Source organism: Paroedura picta, chromosome 5, assembly GCF_049243985.1.
Source record: "Paroedura picta isolate Pp20150507F chromosome 5, Ppicta_v3.0, whole genome shotgun sequence".
Classification (NCBI taxonomy): Eukaryota; Metazoa; Chordata; class Lepidosauria; order Squamata; family Gekkonidae; genus Paroedura; species Paroedura picta.
Genome location: NC_135373.1, coordinates 65474517 through 65494844, shown reverse-complemented (window position 1 = coordinate 65494844; position 20328 = coordinate 65474517). Strand labels below are relative to the sequence as shown.

General features: G+C 41.7%; 1 protein-coding gene across 7 annotated transcripts in view; it reads right to left on the bottom strand.

Annotated features, from left to right (window-relative positions):
- The window catches only part of GRM8 (glutamate metabotropic receptor 8), a 685094-nt gene that overhangs the window by 321018 nt on the left and 343748 nt on the right, over nucleotides 1–20328 (bottom strand). For all 7 annotated transcript variants that reach the window (XM_077338334.1, XM_077338332.1, XM_077338336.1 and 4 more), the window contains 3 exons: nucleotides 8844–8979; nucleotides 8212–8366; nucleotides 3311–3448 (listed from right to left, as the gene is read on the bottom strand). In XM_077338334.1, coding sequence (XP_077194449.1) covers nucleotides 3311–3448; nucleotides 8212–8366; nucleotides 8844–8979 — 429 coding nt within the window. The remainder of the gene's footprint in view (nucleotides 1–3310; nucleotides 3449–8211; nucleotides 8367–8843; nucleotides 8980–20328) is intronic.

The window sequence follows — 20328 nt, the reverse complement described above, 5'->3', positions numbered from 1 at the left end:
GTCAACCTCTGGTCCTCCAGATGTCTATGGGCTACAATTACCATGAGCCTCTGCCAGCAACTCTGGCAGGGGCTCATGGGAATTGTAGTCTATGGACATCTGGGGGACCACAGATTAACTACCCCTGACATCTGGGGGACCACAGATTAATTACACCTGTCTTAACTGGCTCAGGTAAACTGATAAGGCAGGGAGCTGTAGCTGGACGTTGGGCAGAGGAATAAGGAGCTCCTACAACAACTTTGGATTCTAAGCCCTGATTTGTCTGCAGCTCCATTCCCTCCTGCTGGTCAGAGCTCTCAGCCTGTTGAACATCTGGCTGCCCTAAACTCTCATCCAGCTGAGGCAAGGATGAACCTGGGAGCTCCTGACAAGGCTTTTCCTCTGAGGGGTCATCCCTAACAGGACCTGGGCTCACAATACCTCCCATGGCCCTACAGCTGACCATTGGAGTGAACTTGTTTTCTTCCATACCCCCTCTTCTCAGAGGGGCTGGAGGGATCCAGCAGCCTTCCACACATAGGCTGACCCTTGGGAGATGTGGGAATGGTAGGGAGGCACCTTTCACCACCTTCCCAGGCAGGTGGAGGGGTGGGAAGAAGGCAGCCCCTCCCCCATAGCCTTCCCCAAGGAGTCTGCCTTTGGGAGATGTGGGGAGTAGATGGGAAAGAGAAAGCCTACCCCCTCTGTGGCCTTCCCTATCATGCTTGGCCTTTTAGAGATATGGGAGAGGGGCAGGAAGGAGGCAGCCCCCCCCCAAAAGCCTTCCCTGCCTGACCCAACCTTTGGGAGATGTGCAGGTGGGTGGGAAGAAGGCAGCCACCCTACAGCCTTCCTGCTCAGCCTGCCCTTTAGGAGATGGGGAGGGGTGGGGGTGAGTGGGAAAGAGGCAGCCCCCCTGTGACCTTTGGTACCCAGCTTGGCCTTTGGGAGATGTGGAAGAAGGGGCAAGAAGGAAGCAGCCCCCGATGTCTTCCTTGCCTGGACCAGCCTTTGGAAGATGTGGGGGGCAGGAAGGTGACAGCCCACCCTTCCATGGCCTGCCCAGCCTGACCTTTGGAAGATGTGGAGTTGGATGGATGGAAAGTTGGGGTCAGTGGTGACCAGCTTAGACACTATTGTATGGGGATGCCCCTCCAAAGCAGCTGTTTTCTCCAAAAGAACTGAGTCGTTCTTCCCTTCTCCCTTCCCTTCCCCTTTCTCTGTCTCTTTCTCTCTTTTCATCCTGTCTTTCTTTCATCTTCTTGAAGATTTCCAGGCCCCCATGTGGAAGTTGGCAACCAACTGGCTGCATATGGAGGAGTCAGGAATCAAACCCAGCTCTTGTGATTAGAGTCTGCTACTCTTTAGCCACTTCACCACACTGTATCTCAAGATCGAGCGGGGAATGGGGTAGGGGAGTGACAGAACCAAGGGAGGTCACAGTTCAGGTGTTATGTGCTAGCACCCATTGTATTCCTGGGTTCACCGGGCTTTGCCTATAATAGATAATTAATTGCAGTGTAAAATAAGCACTCAGGGTCCCCTCCCATGCAAGAAATTTAGACTTTTCTAAATGGATTTGGATTTGCTACAACTTGGGTCCATCATTTTTGTAATGTGAAAAGAAGAATGTACTAAACTTCACACAATAAAATGTGAGGATGATACATGTCGAAATAATTAGCTGATGAAACAAACCCATATTTGGCCTAACCATGAACATGATCAAGTTTGCCTATTAACAATATTAAATGGAAACATAAACTCATATTACCTTTCCTATTGCTTTTTCTCTCACACATACATACTTCCAGTGTGTATCTTTTTAATATGGAAGATTATGGTGCACATCACACTATGAAAATTTTGCAGTAGAGTTACACCTTTCTAAACCCACTAAATTTGATAGTCTTAGAGAGGTGTAACTCGGCTTAGGATGGTACTGTAAGCTGGGTAATAGTTTTTGATATAGTGGTGAATAAGGTGTTTAATTATATTGAAATATTAACATTCCTGTTTTTTAAAAAAACAGCTAGCATGCACTGCCTAGAAGGCAAGACTCACTTCTGCATTTTTATTTTCAGTCCCTAGCAGAATAACACTTTACAACTGAAAAAATTTCAAAAACAAACAAGTGTGCCTTAAATTTACTTCATCAATTAAAACTTGTCCCTGATGATTTATCACTGAAAATTCTGGTTGATTAATGTACCAATTAAACCAATTAAATTTTACAGTCCTATAAATCACAGTGTAGTCTTCCTTTCATCAATCTTACATGTTAAAACTTCTTCTTTGTGTTTCCACAGTATCCATTTAAACGAATTCCCCAAAAGAAAAGTCTTTTGCTTCTAACATTAGGAACATTAGGTACATAGCTCTTGATCTCCACAGTAAAAGATGCCTGATTTTTTTTCTGTTAGAGTATATGGGGGAAGGGGTATAATCATTCACTCTACATAACCAATTTAAAAACATGGCCAGTCTCAAATCACACCCACTATAACCAAAACAGAGGCACCTGCAGAAATAAATTCAGCCAGAAGCTAAAGCTGTCAGGCCAAGGGCTCGGAATGGTCAGCTGATGTATACTCAGGTGATCTAATTGTCATCTGGTAGTTTACAGGTACCTCTTAGCTTCTCCTGTCCAATGATCCATTAGAATTGGGATAACATGACCTTCGCTAGTTGAGGAGATGGGGAGAGGTGTGTGTATTCTGTGTGTATGTGGGTACAAGCATATGAAAATGAGCCAATTGAAAAAGGGAGGTGAAAGGGAGGAATGGAGAGTGTATGTGTGTGAGAGAGAGAGAGACTCAAAGGGACACTGAGGCTCTCTAAGACAGGGATTCCCAGCAGGGCTCCCCAGGCTTTTCTCTATATCCCAAGCTATTCCTGGCATTGCCATAAAAACAAGGAACTGGCCACTTCCATCGATTTGGGAGTGGTATCTTTGAATGGAAAAGGGGGAAGAATCTGGACATCTAGTCCTGCTCAAACCGCCACCTTTCTCTTCCCTGTCAGTCCTCCTCAGGTGTGTCAGGGAGGTGCAGCCAGCTGACATCACTTCTAGCTTGGTTCCAGGACTCCTTGAAGCCTGAAAAATATTTCAGGGACTCCTCCACAGTCACAAGGTTGAAAAAGGGTGCATTAGGGAATCCACTTGGGGGCATCAAATCTCCTATTCTATAGGGGTGCTTCACTGCCTCTATTTTGTGCACGACTTGTCTAACAAACATAACAAAGATATCACTAGACTTATTTAAACCGAATAGCTCACTGCTTGTGAAAATGGAAAGCTTGTAACAATAACATGCAAGCTGGCTACCTGTGCACTTCTTTATGTTGCTGTTTCTTTTTCCATGAGATCCCAATTTGCATCCAAAATTTTCTTCCCAGAATTCTGCAAACCACACGTTCCGTCTGTTATTTGCAAGAGTTCGGCTTCTAAAATATCGATCAAAACCTATATTTATAAAGATAATGAAAAACAGGCATCACAACACATTTCATTAAGTGAAGGGAAATCTTTGAAGGTTAAGTAAGAGAAATCTTAAACATCCAGGTATCAGAACTTTAATTCACAAAAGATTGATACCCTGGAAACCTTTGTCGGTCTTTAAGGTGCTACAGGACTTGATTTTTGTTTCATTACTACAGATTAAGGTGAGTATCCATCAGAAAGTAGGAATATTTGTATCACATAAAATGAATCACTGTTTAAAAAAATATTCTTGGTTAGCAGAGCTGTGTTCTGCGAAGGCACAGTTTAATTGCTGGATTGCTGGATGTATATTCATATAATACAGTTCCCTATGTATTAGAATACAAAACCCAGATGCAGCAGCATCAGTACACAAATGACCCCGCAATATTGATTCACAAGAACATTTAAGGCTGCTCTGAGCCCAGGTTGACCTTTGGGGAAGAGCCAGTTGGAACCAGTTAGGGGTGAGTTGTAGCCATATAGCCATCTTTACCCTCTAACCTACTCCTGGCACTCTCATGTACATGAAATGGCAGAAATCTCATATATTCCTACATACCCAATCATGGTGTGTGTGTGCACTGGCTGACTTTAAAAAAATCAAAAACTCTGCAGCTCATTTGGGGGTCCTTGATTCTTGCTGCAATTTCATACAGCATAAAGGTCTTTAGTATGAACTCCTGTCATTTTAGGAACATGCACGCTCTTCTTTCTTTTAAATTCTGTTTCCGTAGGTTGTTGTATTTTAATTGATTTGAATTTATTTATTTAAACATTTATGCCCCATTATTCACCTACACTGGGGATTCTAAGAAACTTGCATATAAAATATACAAAACTGCCATTTAAACAGAAACATTGCAAAAAGGGGATATAAAGTCACCCTAGTCCCGGGAGTACAATGCACACAGGATCACAGGCTGCTAAACCAGGCAAAAGGGACAAGACACCTTTGGTTGTGGCCCTTCAGCTTTGGGCATGCCCAAGTTTAAATAACCTGCAAAAGGGGGAGGAGCAACACACTTGGTTCAACTGGATCATGTATTTCCAGTTCTCTCCCCTCCATAGGCTACTACTTTATGATCCGGGGCAAATTAATACTTAATAATAAGTTCCATGAAGTCACAGGAGTTTCAAAGGAAGAAACAAGCAGAGGTGGTCTGCTGCAATGATGTTTCTGCAGAGCAACCCTGGTATTCCTTGGTGGTCTCTCATTCAATTATTGACCATGGCCAACCCTGTTCTTTTACAAGATTGAGCTTGTTAGGTGCGAAGTCATGTTTGACCCATCGCGACCCCATGGACAATGATCCTCCAGGACTTCCTGTCCTCTACCATTCCCCGGAGTCCATTTAAGTTTGCACCTACTGCTTCAGTTACTCCATCCAGCCACCTCATTCTCTGTCGTCCCCTTCTTCTTTTGCCCTCAATCGCTCCCAGCATTAGGCTCTTCTCCAGGGAGTCCTTCCTTCTCATGAGGTGGCCAAAGTATTTGAGTTTCATCTTCAGGATCTGGCCTTCTAAGGAGCAGTCAGGGCTGATCTCCTCTAGGACTGACCAGTTTGTTCACTTTGCAGTCCAAGGGACTCGCAAGAGTCTTCTCCAGCACCAGAGTTCAAAAGCCTCAATTCTTTGACGCTCGGCCTTCCTTATGGTCCAGCTTTTGCAGCCATACATTGCAACTGGGAATATCATAGCCTTGACTAAACGCACTTTTGTTGGCAGGGTGATGTCTCTGCTTTTTAGGATGCTGTCTAGATTTGCCATAGCTTTCCTCCCCAGGAGCAAGCGTCTTTTAATTTCTTTGCTGCAGTCCCCATCTGCAGTGATCTTGGAGCCCAGGAAAATAAAATCTGTCACTATCTCCATTTCTTTTCCATCTATTTGCCAGGAATTGAGAGGGCCGGATGCCATGATCTTTGTTTTCTTGATGTTGAGTTTCAAGCCAACTTTTGCACTCTCCTCCTTCATCCGCATCAACAGGCTCTTTAGTTCCTCTTTGCTTTCTGCCATTAGAGTGGTATCATCTGCATATCTGAGATAGTTGATATTTCTCCCTGCAATCTTGATCCCAATTTGTGACTCCTCTAATCCCGCCTTTCTCATGATGTGCTCCACATACAAGTTAAATAGGCAAGGCGACAGTATACCTGGAGTACTGTGTACAGTTCTGGAGGCCTCACTTCAAGAAGGACGTAGAAAAAATTGAAATGGTACAGAGGAGACCGACGAAGATGATCTGGGGCCAAGGGACCAAGCCCTATGAAGATAGGTTGAGGGACTTGGGAATGTTCAGCCTGGAGAAAAGGAAGTTGAGAGGGGACATGATAGCCCTCTTTGTATTTGAAAGGTTTTCAGTTTGAAAGGTTGAAAGTATTTGAAAGGTTGTCACTTGGAGGAGGACAGGATGCTGTTTCTGTTGGCTGCAGAGGAGAGGACATGCAGTAATGGGTTTAAACTTCAAGTACAATGGGATTAAAAGGTCGGTTTACATTCCAAAGAAGGGCAATGCCAAAGAATGTTCAAATTACATCATACAGCAAATCATTGACACTGGCCTAGCCAGGGATCCTTGACCTTGCTGAGTCTGTGGGCATATATGGAATTTTTGTAAGAATTGGTTTTAATACCCTGGGCCATTTCCCACGGCTTAAAAATAGCACAATGGTTGCTAATTGAAAACGCTACTAATTTGGCATTACCCACGACGTCGTAGACAATCTGCAACACTCCTGAAACCGATCAGCAATAAGCGCTTCGTTTTAGCGCTTTCAGGGGAATCCAGAAAAGTGGATTCACCCTCCGGATAGCGATACACTCCTGCAACCAATCTGCAACACTAGCGCTAAAGACCTGTGCGTTACCATTGTTGCTGGTTCTTCAAAGCCCCTCCCCCTGGCTCTCTTCTCCAAACTTCCGGCGAAGCGATCGCCATTTTTTTTTCTCGGAGCGAGCGGGGATAAACGCACCGGCGAGCCTCTTTCTGTTTAGAGGCTTCCCTGGCTTCATTCCTTCACCTTTAGTCACTAAGCACAAACCACTTAAAAGCCCGTTTGCTGAAATAAAGTCCCTTTATTTTTTACACATAAATTCAGCCGAAAATCGAGCCCGTGAGAAGGGGGGGGGGGAATTTTTTTTATCACTCGAGGCAGCGTGCAAACGATCATACAATCAAACGACAGCTCACATTAGGCAGCTGGATGGGTCTCTCCGTAGCAACGAATCTACACAGATTCGTTGCTATGGGTCTGTTTTTTTTAAAAAAAACCTTTCTTAAAGGGAAAGCGGCTGTTTGGGAGCATGCTAACGGCTGCCCATTGGCTGCTTGACGGCCAGGGGCGGGACGAGCTTGGCAATAGCGCTTCCTTTCTAGCGATTTCTGCCGAGACCGGAAGCCTGTGGGAAACGCTAAAAAACGCAACTGATTCCACTACAAAGCCAGGTGTGCAAAACGACGAATTCCACTATTTTAAATGGCGATTTTTCATTCCGCAAACAATTTGCAACAAAGATCCCCGTGCGAAAAGGCCCCCTGTTTTTCACTCAAAGAGTCTCAAAGTGGCTTACAGTTTCCTTTCTCTCCCCACAACAGAAGTCCTGTGAGGTAGGTAGGGCTGAGAGTACCCTGATGTTACTGCTCTACAGTGCCCTTCTTTGGGATTGGAATGTAAACTGACCTTTTCCAATCCTGTGGCCATGTTGAGTTTTCCAAATTTGCTGGCATATTGAGTGTAGCACTTTTACTGCATTGTCTTTTAAGATTTTGAATAGTTCAACTAGAATGCTGTCACCACCACTAGCTTTATTGTTGCTCAGACTTCCTAAGGCAAAGCTTCAGCTAGTACTGAGCTATTCAAGCTGCTACAGGGATCATGATTATATTTTATCAGTTTAATGTTACCTGGCCTGAGCTTCACGGGAAGGGTGGGTTATAAAATAAAACTGATTTCTGTTGTTGTAATGTAACCCAGAGTTCCCCATCAGGTAGTTCTGGTGCTAATACAGCTCACTAGCTCCAGCAGAATATCTCCTGCATCCCTCATAACACCCAGATAATAGAAAGATCTTATATAAGCTTTTTATATTTGTTTTTTTAAACCCTTTTATTTCATGGAATGTTTTCGGTGTTGCTTAGGTGATAACTTCGGGTGCTCTTCCCAATCCATGTTCTGTTTCTAGTACAAAAGAAAACTTGGTAACACAACACGGGGATATAGCTCAGGATATTTTTCATTCTTCAGAAGAAAAGGTTGGCGATCCATTGTTATAATCTTACTGCAAATGTATTTATCATTCCACCAGATGGCATCAGTAAATAGGCATATAGATGGGTAAGTGTAGAAAGAGATATTGTGAAGAGATATGATCCCATGACTAGTGGATGGGAAACTGGATACAACTTTCAGCATGAAATGCATCAAAGAAAGTAATTTCTTTGCCTTCACTTCTTCAAAGTAAGGCAAAAGTCACAGCCTCTGAATTTCTCTCTAGCTTGGAAGATACATCCAAGATTAATTATGTACAGCAAATTCTCTGGCTCAGATGCACCATCCAAGGCAAATGGAGCATGTGAGGCTCCACTATGTGCCATCGAATCATAATTTGGTGTTATGTATCAAATGATTCAAAACCTTCATCCCCATCAGTTTATCATCTCTCATCGTACTATATTCAAAGTACAAGAAAATGGGCACTTCAGTTACTGGGTTTAATCTGCACTAGAACAGAATGGGCAGTCTTACCATCAATGGAAGATCTTTTGGGCAAAATGGTGACAGCTCCTTCTGCAATCTCCTCTTGCTGATAAACAGGTGCAATTTTAGATCCCCAGCTGTCTGACCCTATCCAAAGAAAATGTCCTGATTGATTTATTTTCTTGGCTGCTTCTAATATTCTCCTGCAAACAAACAAAAGAGATAACCCCATAGAAAACTGTTAATGTTAAGAGATCCAAGTAACTAGTTGCCTTTTATGTACCTCAAACCCTTTTTGAATTAGGATAGCATGTGTATGTAGAATTTAGGTCAACTACTTTTCACTCATACCTTGTTTTTATTTGATTGCATCTCTTTTGGTTCCTACATAACAAACCACAGATATGTTCTTTTACTGCAGACCAACATGGCTACGCACCTGAAAACAACAACTTTCATGTAATCCTTGGTGACTTGGTTGTCAGATCTCAGTGGGGGCAGCAACCCCTAAATACTGTGGGGAACTTTGACTAAATTTATCATTGCCTGAGGACTGTCAGTGATTCTACATTGCCTTCAAGCCTGCAGCCCATTAGAGCAAGCAACATGTGTGAGTAAAATTATCATCTTCAATAACAGGATGTCCCTCCCACACAAGATGAAAATAAAGACAGAACCACCTGATATCATCTTCATTTGCAAACATGATCACAGCACGAGCATTAGGCGTGTCCATCAAGCGCCGAATGAGCTTATCAAATTCTCCTGGTCTCGGTTCACGGGGAATTTTTAAGGTCTGAGCAATGCAAACGCCACCTAGGGAGGGGAAGAAAGCAAAAGTAAATGAATGCAAAGTACTACAATACTGCTGGCATGACATTCTATAAACAAGTGGATCTACTTGCATAGCAAAAACCATTTTGGAGATAGATCCACTGCCAACCACCAACACAAAACCAGCTCTTACATAGCTACCAAAGAAGTCACATTCCTCATTTTTGAAATGTTGTTACAGACTTATATTTATGGTAGAACAATACCTGTGTGTACAGAATTTCAGTGTTCAGTATGTTACTTGATGAGTATTGTGATGTATTAAATGTGATATAAAGTATGCAGTAAGTTAACAGTAAATGTCATGGTGGCTACAGACTATCTGCGATCCTTCCAAAGGTGGAGCTAGTTGTGACCTTTAAGGTTTTGACTACCTTGCAAAAAAGAGATTTTCCCCCTGAAAGTGTGATCTAATGAATTCATCCTACAAGGCAGTAAACCCTCAAGAGAATTAATACAGAGGGGCCATTAAACACCATTCAACCTTTTGGAAATATCGTGCTTGAAGACCATGCCTCATGTAGCATGGTTGTTAATGAAGTAGATTTAAAGAGCAATCCTAAACAGAGTTAAACCCTTTTAAGTGCACGGAAGACAGCCAGCTTAGAAAGGGGAAAAAATCCTTTAGGACTGCAGTTTTACACTGCTACAGCAGGAAGTTTTAAACTACCCAGTGTCTGGTCAGTGGCCTATAAACAGCCTGAGGAGGCTCAACAGGCTTGATGTTTTCAGAACTGCATTAAAGACACTGACATCATACTTTTGGGGGATCCACAGTTGCCTCTCCGACACTTGAAACTTAAAAACAACTAACTAATGCAAGCAACACAGGCCAGTAGGCTTCCAGAAAGTGGTTCCAGGCAACAGGAACACAAGACAGATACTGAACCTTACCTTAAGCAGCAATGGCGGTGAAGCCTACAGAATTGTTACAATATCTTTACATTAGCAATGATGTGGTCCTCATATGTTTTAAAATAGGGTCCCCTTTCTAAATTTACTCCTCTTTTCAGGGTCTGCTTGTAAAGTAACTCTATGCTACTAATTGGTCTCTGACATGAAAGGCAAGAATAGCACATCAATTACCACTGAAGAAATGTATTTTTTGTTGTTGTTCCTTTTCAGGATTCATACATACACAACATTCCTGAGCAACAGGCAGCCTTTCATGGCCAGTTCAATATCATACAGAGGCAAGTCTAAACCTTCCACTGTGCTTCACAAGAAGTCATCGTCCAGCTCACTCTTTTCCTCCCAGTCTCCTTCCTGGACTTGTGACCCTTCTCTGAGCCTGAAACCTGACTCACAATTTGAGAATCACTACAATAATGAGTTAGTGTGTGGTGACAGTGAGGAAGTTAATAATCCTATACTAGGGATGATTAAGAACAGCTTTTCATCCAACTCTGTACTATTCCTCTACATAATACCATAATAGGATTTCAACATTTTCAGAGTCTATGTGGGAAGTAAAACTAGAAAATTATTTTAATGAGATTTGTAAAATGCAATTTCCTATCAGCAGCCCAACCTCATTGTTTAAGACTGCTGTGAAAGTGTTCTTTGTCAATTAATTCAGTGGGGAGCCCTGTTGGTCTGAAGCAGAAGAACAAATTTAGAGTCCAGGGACACCGTTAAGACCAACGAAGTTATATTCAAGGTATGAGTTTCTGTGTTCACGCACACATCCTCAGATACAATGTCATGGAATGGAAATAATCAGTTCATACTTATAGGCAAAGTATAAGATTAAATTTACATACAACATAATGAAAATGGACAACATATTCCAGAGATAAATAGGAAAAAAATAGAACTTGAATTTGTTTTTATTCCCTTGAGATTGAATGGCATGGGAAACATTTTGGGTACAATAAAGATGCCCACATTAAGAGAATAATGAGCAAATATATAATCAATTGCTGACAGCAGGAAGCTGAGACCTTGCCCTCATGCCCCCTTTCTGTCTCTCAAGCATGGAAGCATCTTAGGGCATCATTTTCTCTGAAGGAGAGCATTTGGCTGTCTCCTCTGTTCGCAGACCAGAGAAAAATATATCTGTATACCATTCAAAACTGCAATATTATAATATTGTTGCAGAATAAGAACTGCCTGATATTTTTCCAAATAATCTTCCAAGTGTCTTGATTGACTCAACTAGAGATTTCCTGCTCCTCTGAGCACACTTCCTCCCTGCCTGCCTTTACAACAGAGAGAACAAAAGCAACAGAACAGTTAGACAGTTAGGTCTCTCTCTCTCCTTTTTATACAAAGTTTATTTCTCTTTTTAATAAAACAATTTTATTCTGTTAAGCAGCTTGGTGCTTCACAGCTTGGCATATTTAAACTTTGCCAACATTAAAAGACAGGTTAGAATGAATATATATTTACATAATCTTGAAAAATAATCTTAGCCGTTCTGACAGACAGTCAATCAGATCAAGAGATGAGCTATTTTAGAATTAATGTTGCTTCAAAAACTGATAATATACACTTTGGGAAATATTGAACAAATGTACTGTTACTTTTTTGTTACCCAAATATTCAGGGCTGAGTGAGAAAAATGGTGTCGGAAAAGAGCATTAAGCTTTCAAGCATCCCCTAAAATCATCCATGCACAGGAAAGAAAACTGATTCTTAAAGAACAGTGACAGGGGAAGGACAACATGTTACCTCATAAATTTTACTAATAGAATTTTCACCAACTACCAGTCATGCAATGGCTTTTAAAGCAAACCATTCCCCTTGCATGTAATAGACCCTGAAAAGTTACAAATGCTCATCTATTATATACTGCATTCTGCCATCTTTAAAGAATGGATACCCAAGAATTTAACCAAAAAAAAACCCCTGCTGTATCTGAATAGTTATTTTCCTAGAGTTTAATGGCACAAGAGAAACACCACTTCCAACATTAGAACAGTTTATTCGATCATAACAACACTGGGCAATTCAGCATTTCTGTGCTGAAGAATGTCTTTGACACTAATAGGAACAAATCAAAATGCACTTCAGCCTTCCCTCTACATCCATAATAAATTCCACAAGCTGTCTCCTGACAAACAAAGCATTTGCTATATCTTTCTATCTACATGCCCAGTGTGTTGGAAACAAGTGACTGTATATTGATTTACTGGAGAAAAATCAGCTCTGGAGTATCTTAAACTTGACTTGAAAATATAATACACCAAATTCTATGGTAATCCTAAGTCAGTTATAATTAAAAATAAAGACAGAATTGACTGGTAGATAGGTTTCTGATATAAGCAAGTACAACAACTAGGTAGTACTGAGCAAGTCACCATCTAGAAGCCTTAGGTACAAAATAAACCCACTAGAAACAACTGCTGTAAGTCATATTTGCATAGTGTACTTCAAGTGCTGAAAGCTCTTCTTATATTACCAGTATTTAATTAGACATTTTGGTAAATGTTGGGAATACCCCAACACTACTTGTGTTGAACATGTGACCCTGCACTCCCCTTAAGGAGTGTAGTGGGGTCCAAATCAGCCCCCAAGTCCCCACATGGAAGCAGAACAGGCTTCATCATTACCTTCCTTCCACTCCACATTCTTTGGCTAGCAGAAAAGGGCCATGAGGGGTGGGATAACATGTCTCCTGGGGAGATGCATGAAACCAGCAAACAGCCTGCCCCATGACCCTTTTCTACTAGTGAAAGAGCACAGGAAAGAAGGAAAGGAATGGTGAAGAACCTCCTGCCACAGCACTGCACTCAGGAGATAATCCTGGCCTCACACACATTATTTTTATGGTGAGTTTTAGGTTTCTCCCAACCCAACTTATGTTTAACCTATCATCCAATTAAGCCTTAGAAATTCTTGCACAGTACTGCAAGTTAGGCTATTATTGTTATCATGTTGCAGATGGAAAAATAATGCAAACCAAGAGCAATAGTTTATCTGAGACAATTCGGGGTGAAGAAATATATTTGAAGAGTGGTACATTTCAAATGTTTCTAATCTATATTCGGAGGCTTTCTGTGGACTGCAAATGTGTGTTCAAATGCTCCAGTTAGAATGAAAACTATCTCATGAAAAGACAACATCTCAGGAATTCCTCTCATCTGAACTCTCTTAGGCAAGAGATACACAGAGACTTTGACCAACCAAAATAGAAGAAGAAGAAGAGTTGGTTCTTATATGCCGCTTTTCCCTACCCGAAGGAGGCTCAAAGCGGCTTACAGTCGCCTTTCCATTCCTCTCCCCACAACAGACACCCGGTGGGGTGGGTGAGGCTGAGAGAGCCCTGATATCACTGCTCGGTCAGAACAGTTTTATCAGTGCCGTGGCGAGCCCAAGGTCAGCCAGCTGGTTGCATGTGGGGGAGCGCAGAATCGAACCCGGCATGCCAGATTAGAAGTCCGCACTCCTAACCACTACACCAAACTGGCTTTCCAAAATACTTAACTCATGGCACAAAACAAAAAAGTTTTGCTGGTCCTACCTACAGTAATTTCCCCCCAATGTAGGGCGGTCATGGCTCAATGACACAGCATCCCCTTTCTGTACAATTGGCCTTGGCATTTCTGGTTTAAAAGGATCAGATAAGTAGATGACATGAAAAACGTCTCCCTAAGACCCTAAAGAGCTGCTGCCAGACTGAATAGACAATACTGATTTTGATAGATCTGTGTCTAATTCAGTATAAAGAAACTTTATGTTTTCAATGCATTATTAATGCATTAAATTTGTTGGAGCGTCTTCTTGATTGGCTGTGTGTAGTGGAGATATTTTGTTATCTGTGTTTGCGAGCATGCTAGATCAGCTGATTCAGTGTCCATTTTCTCTCCATTACAGCAATGAAAAGTCCCATGCACTAACAGAAATCTTTTCTATCAGCAGAGATTTTGTGCAGGATCCAATACACTATTTGCAATGGTCTCCACAGGATACTCCAGTTGCAACTGATTGCTATAATGCACCAATAGCACAATATCTGATGGTGTGTGGATGTCACCAAATGGAGTCATGCAAATGGCACATACACTTATCTAACTCAATAAAATCAGAGTCCAGTAGCACCTTTAAGACCAACAAAGATTTATTCAGGGCGTGCGCTTTCAAGTGCAAGCACTCAAGGGATACGTTTACAAGGATGACTCTTGCGAAATCTAAGCAGGGTAGCAAATTGTGCACAGACCACATCAATGGCTATTCCACCAGTCACTGTGCTAACAGCCACCAACTGTGCAAGCACAAAACAACTGAAAAGTCTGCTGCTTTTAAACTGCTAAAAAATTATCAGCATGATGACATGGGGTGCTTTGGCACTGTGAGAAGGGAACATTTGATTTTAGATTGTCTTATTTTTAAAAAAATCAAACCTTCTCTACTATGAATATACTATTGCCAGATTTATTTGCTCCCTTAAAAGCTTGATCTTTATGCTAGCCCCCCCCCCCCAATTTATGGCAGACTCAGCAGTTGTTCTAACACCAGCAGTTTGCACCTACAGACTTGTCAAATGAGAAGTGCTGTCCAGTACTCCTGCTGAAAAACCTTTTTAAAGAAATGTAGAAAGATCAGAAGCTAGCTGCCATCTGACAATTCTATAACAAAGGCTCAGTTCATTCTTAGATCAACTTGGCTTCAATAATTAAGTGGAAAGATCCTGTAAACCAGTGAAACAAAGGGGGGAAATCCCACCCCTGTGACCTACTTGTGTCAGAGCTCTGATCTGCTTACAAAACTCCGAGCACCAATATGATAGGGGCTCAACTGAATGTGTGCACATGGATAAAGACCTTCCAGTTAAATCCCTCACACACACACAAATTGTCTTGTATTTATATATGAGAGCATATGGACCCAAGTACCTCATTTTCCACTACCACTCTCCTTTTCAGGTCCTACAAGGTTGTTGCAAAGCTTCTGGCTTCATAGTTTGATCTATTATTTGTAGAGTATCATTATTATTTCATTTGTCATTTTCCCTGTGAATCCTAGTGTTGTTTTTTAAAGCAAGAACATGGCATGATCTGAACAAGCTTGTAGGCAATGATGACCCTGTAGACATTATATACCTGGACTTTCAAAAGGACTTTTGACAAAGTGATCTCACCAAAGACTCCTGAGTAAATTTAGCAGTCATGGGATAAGAGCAGGAATCAATGGACAGAGCTTACAATGGAGGAAAGTAAGTGGTGGGATCACACAAGGATCGTTATTCAGGCCAGTAAGTAGTGTTGTGGCCAGGTTTTCAGATAACACCAAATTATTCAGGTTGGTGAAAACCAAGTCTGACTGTGAAGAGCTCCAAGAGAACTTCCACAAACCGGGTGAGTAGGCATTGTTGTTGTCAGCCATTCAGTCATGTCTGACTCCTGGCGATCCCATGGCATGCCCACCACACAATACTCAATCCCACACTTCCTCCCTCAGCCATGCAATGTTCTGGCTGGTGCCCACCCTGATAGAGTCTAACCACCACATTCTTTGTCGGCTTGTTTTTCTTTTTCCACTGCCCAATCCTAGAATAATTCTTTTCTCCATTAAGTTGGATTGCATGATATGGCCAAAGTAAGTGAGCCAAAGTTTCATGATTTTGCCTACCAATGATATATCAGATTTTATGTGCTGTAGAATTTACTTGTTTATGACTTTTGCTGTCCATAACAATGTAGCAAATGAAGTTGGTAAGTGTTAAGTGATATGCATTGGGACAAGAAAATCCCAACTTCAGCTCTAAGCTAATGGGGTCTGAACTTGCTGAGACTGAGAGAGAAACAGATTTTGGGATTGTAGCAGATAGCTCAATGAAACTGTCAACCCACTGTGGGCAAACTCTATGTTAGGGATTATTAGGAAAGTCATTGAGGCAGTGGTGCGTGGTATGTCCATTGCTGAATAAACCATCCTTGGATTCATGGGAACCCACCAACTATCATCAAGTTTTGCATCTGGCATTTCTGGTAAGGTGGTGGAAAGGGCTACCATGGTCCAAATATTCCTGGACGAATATCAGCATGGAGTCTTAGATCTGTTCCAGTTGGGTTTCCAGCCTGGCCATGGGGCTGGAAACCCAACAGCACTGGTCACCCTAACGGATGACTTCCACCACCAGCTGGACTGGAGTAGGTCAGTGCTGCTCATGTTACTCAGCCTCACACCATTGCTTGGCATAGTGGACCACAAGCTCTTAGTTCACCATCGCACTGACATGGGATACAAAGGACAGCCCTCCAATGGCTGATGTCCTTTCTCCAGGGTCACAGACAGAAGGTAGCAATTGGAGAGAGAAAATCAAGCTGCTGCCAACTCACATGTGGAGTACCGCAGAAAGCGGTCCTTTCTCCAATCTTGTTTAACATCTTTATGTACCCTTTTGCCCAGCTGGTATGGAGGTTCAGACCTGGGTGTCATCAATATGCAGATGACACTGAATTCTTCCTCCTAATGGATGGCTGCCTGGTTTCACTCTCAAAATCTTTAGCTAGATGTCTGGAAGCCGTGACGGCTCAAGCAAAATCTTATGAATCTCAACCCTTCAAAGATGGTTGAGCTGGGCAGGAAGCAAGGAAGCACGATTACCAAGACTGGATGGGGTGCAACTATCAGTAGCCAACTCTCCCAGGAACCCGGGTGTGATCCTGAATACCTCCCTCTCTATGGACACAGGTCAGAAGGGTAGCATGGCTGGAGTTTTTCTATTTGCACCAAGCCAAACTTGCACCAAGTGCCCTAGCCACAGTGATCTATGTGATCATAATCTGTAGACAAGATTTCTGCAACTTGATCTATGTGGCCCAGAATGCAGCACTATTTATTTCTGTTTTCCTCAATTTATGTGTTTGTATAATCTTTTCCATTCTTGAACATGATCTAAGACATAGCTGGTCTATGCGTGAATTCCTTGAAATCCCTAGGAATTAAGTTCAGCAACATACAGCCCATGAGCTATGAGGAATTCATGTCATTCTAATGCTCAACGAGCAAAATGCTATTATACATATAATATCAAGAGTCATTTCTGATTGTGGACTTGTTATTTGATATGAAAAAAGTGAAAGGCTGCTGCTTTCAAGCACCAAGGTTGACTAAAATCTTAAATGCAATTAAGCCAAAAATCCAGCTTTCATTCAGGTCAGGTATACTGTATTCGGCTTGGAAAATACCAGAAAGAAATACTGGTAAGGTATTGTTAGGTTTGTTTTTCAGCTTTAAACAAATGAGCCTCCAGGGAGGATAGTATACAAATATAATAAATAAATAAATAAATAAATAAATAAATAAATAAATAAATAAATAAATGTATATGCTTATATCCATCATACTACTCATATATCTGCATGCCTTTTGTCAAGATTGCAGCTATGCTGACTGAAACAGGAGTGCTACTTATGCCTTAAAATTTCAGATTGTCACACTACAAGATGATATTTAAGGATCAAATGTCCTCATAATATGGTCTCGCCTGTGCAAAATTATCACAATTTGTTTTTATACTGCTAAAAATGCAATCTTGTTCTACTGCTAATGGAAGAAAACCTCTTTTAGATATCCATTAAATATGAGAAAGCTCTCACTAATTTTACAAAGCTAGTGGAAACTTCCTTGCAAGACATTTAGTGTTTTTTAAAAAGTGCACAAGAGAGATGTTTTTTAAAGATCAGTTTCGATACGTGACATTATCTACAAAGAAGTTATTTTATTTTATCGCTAGGCAAAAAGAAAAAGGGATGTTTTCTCATTCCCCTTCTGGATTCAGACTACTAGCACTGCTTTACGATAATGATGTAGCCTTAAAAACAACTTTAATACAACGTGTTTTAGTGACACCTAAACTATACATATATACTGGGAGCCTCTCGGGTTTTATTTGCTTGGTAGTTCAATGAATGGGAAGACTCTTGCCAAAGTTTAACACTTTTAATACCCACTGATATCACCGTTTAAATATGACTCTATTCAAAAGTCACAAAAGAAGCAGCTTATTTTCCTTTATGGGCACAAGCCATGACGTCATAGCTTGCTTAGGGCAACCCCACTGGTTTTTCAAAGCAATAGTCATCCAGAGGCAGTTTGCCACCTCTGGGTTGTGACCCTGGGTTTTCTTGGTGATCTCCCATTTAAATACTAACCAAGCCCAACTCTCCTTAGCTTCCAAGATTTTATGAGCTTGGGCTAGCGTGGACCAGCCAGGATAGGAATACACAGAGCTATATGTGTATAAAAACATGCTTCTGCAGTCAGAAGCCAAAATGGAAGGAGAAATGTGCCCATTTAGGTACCATATGTGCAATCCTTTCCCCTTTCCAGCAGATGGTGCCAGGTGCTTATAGCCCTTTTTAAAAAGTGGTAACTGCTTGTTAGCTGTTCAATGCTTTTTTGTGGGGGGGGGGATAGCTGAATCCCCAGTTTTGCACTTTGCTTTCAGTTAGGAAGCACAAACCCTTACCTAATTCTCTAACGAAGATTTGGCTAACATTAATGACATTTGTTGACTCTGCAGTTCATCAAGACAGTGTTCTTTGATGTAGTTAAATGGGAGGGAAAATATTTAATAATTTAAATGGTTTGAAAGCATCAAGAAGCACTCAGCATCTAGTGCACTAAAGCATGCTGGTTTCTGAGACATGATCTATGGAGCTTCTGTCACCCTTTAAGATCCTGACATAGCTCCAAGTCTCACTGAGTTGAAATGCCTTGTTGATATCATTAAAAAAATTAATTCCCTGTCAGAAGAGGAAGAGTTGGTTTTTATACAACACTTTTCACTACCAGAAGGAGTCTCAAAGTGGCTTATAATCGCCTTCCCTTCCTCCCCCCAAAGCAGACCTTGTGACTTGACCAAGGTCACCCAGCTGGCTGCATGTGGAGGACTGGGGAATCTCGCCAGCTTAGAAGCCACCACTCTCAACCACTATACCAAGCTGGCTCCTTCAAAGTATGTAGGATATCTAAAATTGCATACGCCATACACATATTTATAGAACTTAGGTACGTAGGGTTTGCTTTCCTATCTAGATGCAATATGAGACAGATCAAGTCTGTTCACCATATGACATGCTGAAAAAAATAACCACAAGAGAACTCCTCAGCCGCAAAGATAATTTTTGCAAGTTTGCAGAAAGCCAGACACTATTTTCATTCTTGTTATTCCTCACTGCTTACGAAAATGAAAACCAACTTTCACAGCCCTTGAAGTGAGAAGCTGAAGAAAAGCCTCAGCTGCCTAGGGGACAGATATGTATAGATCAACATAAAACACTCTGTGAAAAGCTTTTGTGTGGTGCTTCTGAAAACACCAGCCAAGTCTAAGTTGGGTCAAAGACCTCCGTAGTAAATCCTTTTACTACAGAACAACTACGAATGACATCCTAACAAGCACTTATTTTCAGCTACTGATCTTGTTTTCTGTTTGGTTTTGGTTTGGAGGGAGAGTTGGTTAAACACACACCTCTAAAACAATTCCTCCTGGATCATAACAAAGTTTCATCTGATTCAAGCATCATTTCACTAGGAAAACCCATAAAGGTAGCATGATGCTTTCCCTCAGAGTGTGCCTCTCCAATAACTGGTAGTCAGTAACATAAAAGGGATGTTCATTATGATAAAAATCTGAGCCAAGCTGAACCTATTTGTTAACTTCAAAAAGACAACTAATCCAAATGAAATTTACTCAAAATTTCAGGCCCAAATTGGGCTAGTCAATTCCAGTTTTTTTCTAGCCCTGCCTTAGATTCACTGGTTGTACTCCATGTTCAGTTTCTATTCTCTTGTGTTATATTTAAGTTACTCTATTCCTAGTGTGGTAAACAGTGAAGAAGGAACAGAAGAGAGATTAACTCAACGTCCACATTCCTGACAAGCACCTTGACCAACCAGAATATTTAATCCATGTTCACAGCAAATAGTGTCAATTCTTATCTGGAGTTTCAGTACAAATTGATCCCCTCATTAGTTTGGGGAGAGCTCTCATTTTATATCTCACTGGTAGTAAAGCCTGTTGCGAGCTTTAATACAACAAGCTATAGTTTATGGCAGGGGTAGTCAAACTGCGGCCCTCCAGATGTCCATGGACTACAATTCCCAGGAGCCCCCTGCCAGCAAATGCTGGCAGGGGGCTCCTGGGAATTGTAGTCCATGGACATCTGGAGGGCCGCAGTTTGACTACCCCTGGTTTATGGTTTGGTGTGGGCTTAGTGTCTCACTTGGAAGCTGGTAACCCTGAGGAGGTCTCTCTGTGCAGAACAGTCCTGACGCAAGTCAGGTTGAAGCACACCTAGGAAATGTGGAACTCCTGAATCTACACCAATCTGGCAACCTTACCTTCTCTCTGCAATATTTTCTTGACCTGGAATAGGCCAG